General features: G+C 42.7%; 1 protein-coding gene across 1 annotated transcript in view; it reads left to right on the forward strand.

The window, feature by feature from the left end:
• ATG2B (autophagy related 2B) overlaps positions 1 to 12,545 on the forward strand; it is a 55,925-nt gene that overhangs the window by 14,056 nt on the left and 29,324 nt on the right. The window contains exons 12-20 of the mRNA XM_018558360.1: positions 1,330 to 1,480; positions 1,572 to 1,664; positions 2,639 to 2,827; positions 2,919 to 3,192; positions 4,600 to 4,711; positions 6,286 to 6,475; positions 7,836 to 7,978; positions 9,478 to 9,590; positions 11,038 to 11,210. Coding sequence (XP_018413862.1) covers positions 1,330 to 1,480; positions 1,572 to 1,664; positions 2,639 to 2,827; positions 2,919 to 3,192; positions 4,600 to 4,711; positions 6,286 to 6,475; positions 7,836 to 7,978; positions 9,478 to 9,590; positions 11,038 to 11,210 — 1,438 coding nt within the window. The remainder of the gene's footprint in view (positions 1 to 1,329; positions 1,481 to 1,571; positions 1,665 to 2,638; positions 2,828 to 2,918; positions 3,193 to 4,599; positions 4,712 to 6,285; positions 6,476 to 7,835; positions 7,979 to 9,477; positions 9,591 to 11,037; positions 11,211 to 12,545) is intronic.

A 12,545-nucleotide genomic window follows, 5' to 3' on the forward strand; every position in this document is an offset into this window, starting at 1 on the left:
GGGGGGGGGGGGGCCTGGAGAAAGAGAGCCCAGTCATATGACTTGTTAGTCATGTGACCAGCCTCCAGTTCAATCATAGAGTGCTCTATGCAGTATTATGTGGCCTGTATTTGATGGATAGCTTACAAAATGCAAGAGCAGTGTGGTGTAAACACTGTAGTGTCCAGCGGAGTGCTGATTCCTACATCGACTCTCCATTATAAATAGGACCTTTAGTGCGATATTTCAATCAGAAAAAGTAGGCTTAAAGGCAATCCACTTCTGCTGTCTCTTTAGATAACCCATTGTGCTCTAAGAGACCATTGTAGTGGATTGTTTTGTTTTTTTGTTAAACCAAAGTGTGTTATATATATATATATATTAACAAAAAAGAAAATGACACTGACCCAAAACAATTATAGCTTCCTTTTAAAGTGACGCTAAACTCAGGAGTTATATATTAAAAAAAAAAACATTCAAATACCTTTAACTGTTAACAATACTGGACTTATTTGTGTATCACTCGGCTCTAGATCCTCCAATTATCTCTGAATTGGTGCTGACACTGTCCTTCCTTCTGGAGGGGGGCTACTTTTGTTCCCCATGGTCCCTGTGTGTGTTGTAAAGTAGTCACCGCTCCAAGCTCACCCCTGTGATGGACTACAATTTTCATGTTTAGTTTTCTAATTCGTATTGAGATTGTAGTCCATCCCGGGAGTGTGCTTGGAGCGGTGACTACTTTACAACACACACAGGGACCATGGGGAACACAAGTAGCCACCCTCCATAATGAAGGAAGGACAGTGTCAGCACCAATTCAGAGATGATTTGAGTGATTCACAAATAAGATACATTTTTGATAATAGTTAAGGCACTTGACTGCATTTTTAAGGTTTTAATTGAATTTATTGTCACTTAAAGATGATGAACAAATCTTACCAGTTCTTCGATGCGGTGGCTGCATTAGTTTTCTTTTAAAGGCGCTTTCTTGTTGTAACCTGGTGCCCTGGCCAGTAACATATTTCCTGTCTAATGGTGACAATGCTCACTGTACCGTATCTTTTGGAGGAGACGCATTTAAATCAGTACACAAGAAGTTGCAAAGATGCCGGATTTCTATTCGGCTCTAATGGAAATGTTCTTGACCCTGAACAAAAAGTTCTTGGCCTAAAAAATTAGAACTGATGCAGCCGCCACATCTAAGGTATGCTGCAATTTTTTACATTTTATTTTTTGGTTTTCAATACATTTTAAAGATTGGATGCTTTAACAATGTTGTACCCAGAGTATATATCAAGGTATTATATCCATTTACTTTAAACTAATTTTCTTTTTTTTTTTTCTCGAAAGGTTCCTAGGGACTCAACTTAAAATTTCCCATGAACAGCGTCAGAGGTCCGGTGCTCGGAGTTTCAGCACTGACGTGTGTATTGGGCAGACCGAGCTCCTAGAGTGCCTTTACCCCAGCGATTCTCCGTCTGTTCCACCTCACTACACAGAGGTAACCTGGAAGGATGTCGATACAGATTCAGTAAAACAACGTTAATAGTTTATTTGACCTGTTTGTTCCTTCCTTTTTTATTTGTGTGAAGCTACTGAAATTTGACCTAGAAAAGGATGGGGACAGCAGATCATCTCCATGTGTTCACCTGCACTATAAGCATTCAGAGAACAGAGGAGCTCAGGTGAGTTGATGCATTTGGTGTGTACAGAGTAGGGGATTTACACTTTGCCATACACAACCAGATATTTGCTAGTAAGACAAATATTGAATGATTTGTTGAAAGCGGAACTCCAGGATTTTGAAAAGTTAACTCTTTCAGTGGGGCTACCTCGCACTGCAAGGGTTAACTTGTCTAGGGAGTGAAAATGAAGAAATGCTTACCCAATTCTTGGGCCTGCCTGGCTGCTACATTGGTCCCCGCCGCCTCTTCTCCCGCGGGTCCAGCAGTCTAAAGACCTGTGACGTCATCATGTCTGATACAAGTCTATTAGACAAGAGGATGCCGAGGAACATACCACAAATGGAGAGGAGGGCTGGAGAGGCGAGCGGTCAATGCCATGGGATGGAGGATCGTTTGAGTATTTCTTCTTTATTCCGTCCCCTAGAGAAATATGAGCAGTTAACTCTTGCAGTGCAGGCGTAGCCCCACTGCTAGGATTACCTTTTAAGAATCATGGCGTTTTTTAAAGGGGAACCCTAGGTAATTTTGTTTATTTTTGGATAGAGTGGAGAAGAGTTAACATTTCTGTCTGGATTTTATTTTTGTCTGTGATCTCATTGGATAACTTTTCCCCCTCTTCCTGTCTCTGGGAAACCTCCAAAAAGGCAGCCAAGAGGGGATAGCGCCAACTAAGTTTAATAGGTCCAGTTGATTTTCATTTGCCTGAGTGAGAGGCACTGAAGTATCCAATGTGTTTTGGGGGACTCGCCAGTCTGCCTTCATCATGGCTTGTAGTTGTAGAATAAAATACTAGCTAACATACTGGATTGGGATGAAATGGTTAAAATGAATCTTATAACATGTATAGGAAGGCTCTTTCAGAGTGCTGCTCTGACAGCCAACAGCATCACCAAGTTTGATTCTTTCACTTTTCATTCTATATTTTCCATTTTGATGGCTTTTATAAGGTTTTTTTTTTTCTTTCCCGTCTTCAGGCCAGTTCTGGGCGGCTAGGTTCAGCTCCACAGAGATCAGAGCTTCAAATCCAATTGACTTCCGCCTCGTGTGAGCTGGACGTCACCATTGTAGATAGACTGAACTCCTTGCTCCAGGTACAGAAACTGGGCACTGTGGAAATGATGACCTCGCACTTGTTCACCTCCTACAACAAACACATTAGTCTGGTCAGTTTTGATTTTGGTTCATGTTAATATTGCATTGTTCTATACTTTTACACATTATATTCATGAACTGTTTTCTCTATATTCCTCTCAGCACAAAGACTTTCCAGAGGTGCTCTTGGATGATTCCCGATCCCCAGTGACCACGCGGACCTCTGTGCTAGTCTCTGCTCCATCTCTCCACCTTGCAGTGCGGTTCCCCATTCCGGACCTGCGTTCGGACCAGGAGCGGGGGCCTTGGTTCAAGAAGTCACTGCAAAAAGAGATCCTGCACCTGAGGTTCTCCGATGCTGAATTTAAGACTGAGGTCCTTGGCGGTTCTTCCCCAGAGCAATTGAAACTGGAGTTTACTTTTAAAGAGCTAGCAGGTATGTACAGTACAGAAGTCAATGATGGTGCAAGTGTAGACAGCTATAGTATGTAAGCCATGCTTTAAAGAGAACCAGTCAAGAATGGGCATTTGTAGGAATCTGAATGGCCACCCTATAACAGTGCTCCCTTTATTTCAGGAATAGGTGTGTGAGCTAGGGTTGCCACCTGTCCGGGATTCAGCCAGACCGTTCGGGTTTGACATCTTGTGTCTGGTTTTCAGGCCAGCTTAGCCCCCGACATATGATGTCGCAAATTTTCAGGCAGACAGGGGCAACCCCGGGGTCCTGGGGATGAATGCATGAACCCTCTGCTTTGTGGGCACAATCCCGGCAGAGCGTGCTGCTGTCTGTGTGGCTACAGGTACGTGGCTTGAGGGGTTAATCAGGGCCAGCACTTGTGTGTGAGTCTTTGTTGAACAGACAGTGCCTCGATAGTTTGTGAACTGTCACAGCACTGCCTCCTGGTCCCGGTGGAGAGCCCACATAGCCCACCTGAGAGCCTGCACAGGCCACCTGATACCCTGGAGACATCAGGGCACCACCCCGGAATAACACAGAATATGTAGCTTCATATTATTTTGTATTGTTGTATAGTATATTGCTGGGATTTGTAGTCCTCTATACATTGTCTCCTTACTCCCTCCCCTGGCTGTCCCTTCTTGCTCTTTCTCCTGGCTTCCTTTCCTCACTCTCTCCTCTATATTCTCAAAAAAATAAAATTATTGCCGCACACCACGCTTGAGTGTTCGGGTTTCACTTGAAGAAAAGGTGGCAACCTTAATGTGAGCTATTATGCATTTTGTTCTTTTATTTTCTGGACTGTTAAAGGAGAACTATGGGGTTAAGGCTTTTCCCCATAGTTCTCCTTAGGGTAATGAGAGGACACAAACTAGCGTCCTCCCGTCACCCTAGGCTCAGTATACCGCGAGCTGTAGCTCGCGGTAACTTCTCTGCCCTTCCCTGCTCTTATAGGATCCTGTTGTATCCAGAAACTAACTTTGTGGCATTTTCTGGGAGAATAAGTCTTAACATGAATGCTATTTATACTGAGTGTGTGACCAAAGCATAGGAAACCCACTAACATCCAACCGTCAAATGGCAAAACCTTATCGGTCAGTAATAGCTTTGCCATCAGACAGTTTAATATCAAGGGTGGGCGTTTTGTGCCAGGTGGAGATGGGACTAATTCTTGGCTTTGAGAGAACCCTATACCCTGTGTACAGACAAAGCCTAGGATTCAGTGGGATCCACAGTTACGCAAGGGTCAGATTGAAGACTAGCAAACGTACTGTGCATGGCTTATGGACTTTGTGAACACCCCTTTAATTTATGTGATCAACCTCATTTTTAACAGCCAGCAAGAAGGGAATATACTATTCTTTCTATATTTTGTATCTTCTGCAGCTGCCTTCCAGGAAGAAAGTAATGGACCAGAGATCCAGTTCCTAAAGGTGGTCAAGAAAAGCAATGATTTAGATGGGGATATGACAACATCCGACAATTTTGATTGGCCAAGGTTTATATCTTTTTGTTATATACACATCACAGCCCTGTCTGGCCGGGCGGAAGACCTGTTTCTTCTTTTGCTGCAGTTTCACAGTGCTTACGGGTCTCCTTCCTACCCCCACCCTGTGACTGGACAGTCACAGGAGAAGCAGTGCACTGATGAGCTTATCTCTTGGTCATTCTTCTCTCTCTTCCCTCCAGCATGTTCCTTGCTCTGCAGAACAACTGATTGGCCCCTTATGCTGCTTTGATGTTTTTTCCCCCTACCAGTCTTATCTCTGTTGTACAGGAATGTCCTGCAATATCTATAGGTAAACTCATATTAAACCCTTGGCTTTTTTATTCAGCACAGGAAATCAGGAGTTACTTAAGCTTTTTTACTTTTTACACTGCCCCATTTAATTTTATTTTCTTCAGCTCTCAGACCGCAGCCCCCTCGCCTCCTATTTACAGGTCCCTTCTTTGCCTAGCAGGTTGCAAAGGAGACACCCATGCATGCGCGTTTGCAGCTTTGCTCCATCAGAGCTGAGCTGTGTGAGCCACTGAAACACACAGCACTTGGCAAGCTGTGCCCATGCTCCAGCCTCCTCCCTCCTCCCTCCTCATAGTAATGTGACAGGCAGCTGCAGCAGCCCATTGCTGCCCTGTCCTCCCTGACTTCGGGATCCCTCATATACATCCTGGAACTTCAGGAAAGCAGCACAGACTGTCTTGGAGCTGCAGCAGTGAACACGGATGAAAGGTAAGTTTTTGGAGGTGGGGGCATGTAAAGGTACTGGAGTGTTATTAGCTTAAAGTGACATTAAACCCTCAGATTTTTTAACATAAAACAATACTGTAATGTGTGTCTTACTGTAATCCATGGTTGTTTCCCTTCTCTTTGCTGCTCTTCCTTTTAAATCCTCATGTCTTCTCATGCTTCTGGAGAACTTCCCTTTTCAGCTCAGGGCCTCTTCCTGTAGCGCTGGCTCAGGTTACAAGCCTATACAAACCTATACACAGACACTGTGTATCCATTCCTGAGACAAGGCAGTCTGCTGCAGAGCATGAGCACAGATACCGATTTAAAAGGAAGAGCAGCAAAGAGAAGGGAAACAACCATGGATTACAGTAAGGCGCACATTACAGTATTGTTTTATGTTAAAAAATCTGAGAGTTTAATGTCACTTTAATGCAGAGAATGCATTAAGGTGAAAAATGCTGAGCCTTTAGTATTTCTCTAAGGCCCTGTTCACATTGAGCGATTTATCGCGCGATTTTTGCAGCGATATCGCTCATATTTCCGCGCTATATCGCTTTATGTAGCTTCACCAATACATTTCAATGTAGCTGTTCACATCTCGTCGCTCAATATCGCTTGTAGCTCGTCGCTGGTAGCTTGTCGCTCCTACATGACCCTTTTTTAGAGCGATTTTGAGCGATATTGCTACTGATTGCATACAGCCCAATAGGAAGAAGTCGTGCGATACGTCGCTCAATGTCCATGTCGCTCAGTGTGAATGGGGTCTAAATCCTTGGTGTTGATCATATGTTAGTGCGATTTTACCATTAGTATAATATGTTCTTTTTTTACTTTCCCTCAAGAATTGTGTTGAAAATCAATCCCGTAGCCATGCATTCTATTCTGGAGCGAGTAGCTGCAGAGGAGGATGATGACGGACAGTTTCAGGAAGATGATGAAGGGGCCTCTCACTCACTAAAAGATGTCTGCGACTTCAAACGTCCCGAGCCATCACCCTTCTCCTCCCGTTGGGTCATGTTTGAGAATGAAGAGGTATGTGAGAGAGTAAGGTTGTTTCAAGCAAAACAAACTACAAACGCACTCAACAACTTGTCACCAGTTATACAGTAAGGTGCACACGAAATGGGCTTTGAACAGTAAAACAGTAGAAAGGCATCATGGCACACTCACAAACCAGCATGTAAAGCAACTTGTCTCACCACTAAGGATAATAACAGAGGTTTGGATACACGTCTTCTGCAGAGGATGTGAAAGCCACGCCAAGGCACCTCTTATAGTGCTGTCCTAACTCTAAACTATGAGAGTTTCCATCTTGGAGCACATGGGGGCACCTTACTGTATAACTGGTGACAAATTGTTGAGTGCGTTTGTCGTTTGTTTTGCTTGACCGATTTGATGCAGCGACGCATGGGGTTTCTCAGCTGCCATTGGGATGTGCGGGATCCCTTGTGTGTTTCTGTGCTTTTAAGGAGGTTGTTTCAAGACACATAGATAATAATCGGTACAACAGTGACTATAAATGTTACCCGTGGTAAGTTACCGAAATAAAATGTGTGCTAAAAGATAGATAGATCTCACCAGCTAACACATATACATACACATGCAGTATATGCACATTTCCCTATGTTTTGTCCCTTTAAAGACCCTGCAAGTTAAGACTCGAGTCTTAAGGCCTGGTTCACACCTGTACGCTTTGTAGCGCGTTCAACGCTCTACGAACGCTCTACAAAACGCTCAAACATGAAAATCCCATTGTTTTCTATGAGTATGGTTCACACCTTCTGTATTTCAGCCCGTCTGAACGCGCAAAAAACGGCCTACGCCTGAAAAGGTACATGAGCTTCTTTGCGGCGTTTTTGTCACGCGTTTCCATTGGGATACAGCAAAGTAGCCCTCGGAAACGTGCGTTTGTCGCACGTTTTTTTTTTTACAGCAAATCGCGGTAAAAACGCTCGTCACGAAACGAGCGACAAACGCGCATATTCAATACGCCTAGGTGTGAACAGAGCCTAAGTCCTATTGTATCTGACAACACATATCATGTGTGTGGACTGAGTTGTGTCAGCCCTGGCCAGTGTCTTTTGCTAAACTACCCAACCACTCCCATTCTCTGCCCAGGCTAAGTGTGCAGCACATTGATGGTGTCACTGCTGCTTTTACAAGGTAATTACTGTACAAAGGCAATATGTGCACACAAAGTGGTTTAAAATGGTTGGAAAATAAAAGTTAAAATCCAACTAGCTGCTGCAGAAAAACAGATTGGTCTATAGGTAATTCAGTTTTAGGTTAAATGTTCTGCTTGTTAATCTTTCATCTTTACATATGACAAGTTATGGTTTTGGGGAGCGCTGTGTATTCCTGTTGTAATTTATCTATCATTCTGATTTTTTAGATGGTAATGCCTGGAGACACCATAGAAATGACGGAGTTCCAGGAAAAAGCCATTAGCAATTCCCACTTTGTCCTAGAGCTGACCCTGCCCAGTGTTTACTTAATGCTACCAAACAAAGTCTTCTATGAGAAATTATATAACAGGTGAGTAAAGCCTGCAGGTACCCAGGCACAGGCTGCCTAGATAGTTGGACTGTGTATGGTCCTTCTTATGATGTGTGGTTCTCTTACCTCTTCTTCCATTGTCTTCTGCGTGGTCTGGACAGTTCTCATGGGGGTTAGCTGGTCTAATCTATGCAACTCCAGTTTTGATGACAGAAAAAACAACCTCTATGTACCTAGGTGATCTGTTTACATTGCATGGATTTTAGCAGATGACTATAGATTCATACCTTGCTTTGTTCTAAAGAAACTTCTAATTGTCACAGAACGCATTAGATCCCCTCTCCATATAACACCTCACCCCCAATATGCATACACTAGATCAAGAGCAAATATTTAAGGTTGGGGCTTTTTGGGTGTTCATAACCACAGTAATTAAAATATTTAAATGTATAAAAAATACAATGTATTGAATTAGTTAAATAAAATCTTTAAAACATCATACATGTCGTCTCTGTGTGTACAAGAAGCCAGTACGTTTGTCCCATATGGTGTATAAAGTACCTCCTGGACCTATTACAGTTTCAATAAATACATTGAACATGTATACATATTCCACATTGATTGCATATCGTGAATATATGTATAATGGTCCAATCAACCAATCTTCTTTTTTTTTTATACATTTAAATATCTTATTCACTGTGGTTATGAACACCCAAAAAGCCCCAACCTTAAATATTTGCTCTGGATCTGCTGAAGCAACTTCTGCTAGTTTCTTTTCTTGGATTGATTTCTAAATTTGAGAATCTGCCTTCATTATAAGCATCTGAGCAATCTCAGAGTTGTAACCAGAATACTGCAGTGTCTACATCCCTTAAGAAATAAATGAGCCTTAAGGAGTATCCCTCCAAAGATTAAACTCCAATTGCAGGCGATGGCTGAAATCTGTCTTGTATCTAAGTGCTCCTAGGAGCGCTTCTTAGAAAAGGGGGTAAGCAAATCACACAAATTGTAAATTACATTTCTGGGGCATTTTGTACACCATTTGAACAGAGTTAATTTTTTGAAACCATTAAATTACAAAACTGCATGTGTAGCAGTTATATTCATTATAGGGCCAAACTTTGTAAACCATCACACCATTCCAAGACCATGGAGATGGTGTGTCCCCCCCTCCCCCCCCATTGTGGTTAGAACAGCCTCCACTCTTTTGGGAAAGGGTTTCCAGAAGACTTTTATAGTGTGTCTTTGGGAATTTGTGCCCATTTAGCCCAAAAAAGGGATGACTTTGGCTCCCAATTGGAGTTCCAACAATTCATCTCACCTGTGTTCAGTAGTGTTGAAGTCAGGGCTCTCTTCAGGCCATTGGCGTTCCTTTGCACCAAGCTCATCAGATCATGTCTTTATGAAGTTGGCTTTGTGCACAGGGTCAGAGTCATGCTGGAACAGGAAAGAGTCTTCACCATGCTGTTGCCATAAGGTTGGAAGCTCACAATTGTCTAATATGTCTTGGTATGCTGTACCTTTTGAACATTCTTTATGGTGGCAACATTTGAAAACCTGTCCTATGGAATCGGCCTCTCTGTCGCCAGCCAGCTGATTAACACCTTCAGTAAAGATGCCAACTGTGGCTTCAAATCCACCCATTATGGTGAGTGCAGGTGCCGCTTTGGGTTATTCATTTTAAGGAAAATTAGGATGGTTTTTGACTATATTATATCTTTTATTTAAGGATTATTTTTATTGAAATTTTCATTAAAATAAAGGCAATATAACAAGAGCTAAAAAAAATCACCTGGTCCAGTGACAGCCAGACAGGGGCACAGTCATTGCATAGTTTACATAAAACACAAAAGGGGGAATTTATCAAAACTGGAGCAGACAAAATCTGGAGCAGCTGTGCATTTCAACCAATCATCTTCTCTCTTTCATAAAATCTTAACTGAACAAACTGAAGAGAGAAGCTGATTGGTTGCCATGGGCAACTGCTCCAGATTTTGTCTGCTCCAGTCTTGATAAATTCCCCCCCCCAAAGAGTACATAAACTGTCACCAATAACCTAACACCCCCCTCAACAACAGTGCTGTATACTACCCAATATACACGTTTCATTAGGTCCACAATTAGTCTGTGCTTTTCCAAATCTTTGTATAAACATAATCTAGTCCAAATAAAAAGAAACTTACAGATATATCTATTTTCTGTATCAGTTACTTTTTATAAATGTTTTTTGCTGTTTTTGGAATAGAGTGCAGAAGGGTTTAAACTTTTTTTTCAACTTTTGTATTGCCCTGTCCACATTTAGTGGCTTTCTCCTCACTTTCTGCTCAGTTGATGGACATTAGACAAAACAGGAAGTGAGTGGTGTTGGACAGAACAGGAAGCGAGGGTAAATCTCTTCAACAGGGACAATATTTAAAACCTTTTTTAAACCTTACCATATTTTCTATTTTCTGTTGAATACAAAACAAAAATGTAGATGGAATTTGGCTTTAATATTGGTCCAGCCTAGCATGACACAGGCAATGTTTTATGGGTCAGCCTTTTTTCTCTCTTTTTTCAGGCCCATACAAACCATACATCCATCTATCTGAACTAATAGCTTTACTCAGTGTTCATATACAGTTCAGAGATCCCAAATATTTAACTGATACAACTACCAGTGCTTTAATCTGTGAACAAAACCTCTGTTTCAGTATCTACAGACCCATTGTTCCCCCAGTTGTACCCCGTGTGTGAAGCCAGGCTGTCAATCGCAGTGTGCACGTCAAAGACACCTCTTCCCTTCTTGTGGCAGTCATGTGTCAATGCTCTTTGTATACATCACTGGCCAGGCGGAGTGGTTAAAGTTGGAAATGAGGGCCTATTTGATGACATTTGAGAAAAGTCACCATTTGCATATTAGTAACAGCCCTATTTAATCTGCATAAGCTGTGTGTTTTGGGGATAGAATGTGTGTTTTTTAAAACAGCTGTTGTGTTCAATTATGAAGGTACCTATATAGTTAAACAATTGGGGATTGGGGAGGTTCACTTTAAATAATATATTTTGCGTAATTTATGGGAGTCTTTGAACTACCGTTGGCCATATCCCCACAGAAGATGACAGCGGCTCAGAAGAGGAGACCCTACAATATGAATATATCCTGGACTCGAACTATCACTGTCGCAGACGAAAGAAGCTGGAGTGTCAGAGTAAACACTCGCAGAGTTACCTGTCTGTCCTAGTAAACATCAACCATGGGCTGGTCTCAGTGTATACAGATGCAAAGGTAACATATTTACAGCCTCATTCTAAATGTAATGCAAGCTCTGATATTTTTTATAGTGTTTTTTGGGATGCAAACACCAGCACTCAAGGGTACTGTCGGCCATATTATTACTCTGAATTTTCTTGCAAAATTGTACCACCAAGGCTCACTGCGGTAAACAAGTTTTGGAGTCAAAACAAAAAAAATAGTATTAAATTGCAGAAAGTGCTGTACAGTGGGCACAGTAAGGCTCCAGATCATACCTATGTGATGTCCGCTTCCTTACCATGACAAATTAGTATGGGAGTATTCGCTATCTCAGGGTTTAAAAGGAAGAGCAAAGGACACAGTAAGGTTTGTGCTAGCCTTCATCAAAGGAATGGTGTCTCCTACCCAGAGACAGTGACCTCTGTACTTGAGAACACTTTTGTGTAGCTAAACTATCACTCCAGGGTTTTCCGTGATGTCTTCCTTTTATTAGCTGAGGACCCACGGTCAGCCAGGGAGACCAAATGCCCTTGTTGTTTTGTTTGTTGTTGAATACTGTTTGACCTTCTTTGAAATAAAAGTGAGGTTCTGATTTGAGACCCCATTCACACTGAGCCATTTGTAGCGCGATTTCCGCTCAAAAATAGCTCAATGTAGCACGTCCAAAGCATTTCAATGGAGCTCAATGTCGCCAGTAGCTTGCAGCTCAAGCTTGTCGCTTGAGGCCCGGTGCAGACCTCAGCGATCCGGGATCGCGCGGTCCTGCTTAATGCAGACAGCCATTGCCGCGCGGCCCCATTGATTTCAATGGGGTGACATCTGTGCGGCAATCGCATAAAATTAACCTTTTTTTAGCAATACTCGGCGCGCGGCTATTTTAGTGTTATGATGCTCGGCTGGAAACACGCGATCCGCCCGGCGCGACTGGGGTGTCATTAGAAAATAATGGCACCCACAGCGCGACAGTCTGTGCTGGGCGATTCCGTGACCGCGGCGCAGCAATCAGTGCGGAATCATGCACAATTGCCGCTCGGTGAGGTGTTGCCCAGGTGTGCCCCGGCCCTTAACATGACCTATTTCTCCAGCGGCTTTTGTGCGATTTGGCCCCAATTGGCTTTGATAGACTGCCAAAAGAAGAGCTACGTAGTACGACAAAATGTGCACTGTAGCTCAATGTCGCTCAGCTCTAATCAGCGTTGAAAAAGCTGTGCTTGATGTAGCTCAGTGTGAATGTGGACTGAAAGATGTGTTAAAACAGTTTCCGTATGCGTTTAGCATGTATGTACTTAGCTGTCTGCCTGGAGTTTAGGACTGCAACAACTAATTGATTAAATGAATAATAATCGATTATGAGAATAGTTGGCAATA

This window comes from Nanorana parkeri, unplaced genomic scaffold (genome assembly GCF_000935625.1).
Source record: "Nanorana parkeri isolate BGI_ZX_2015 unplaced genomic scaffold, ASM93562v1 scaffold335, whole genome shotgun sequence".
Lineage (NCBI taxonomy): Eukaryota > Metazoa > Chordata > Amphibia > Anura > Dicroglossidae > Nanorana > Nanorana parkeri.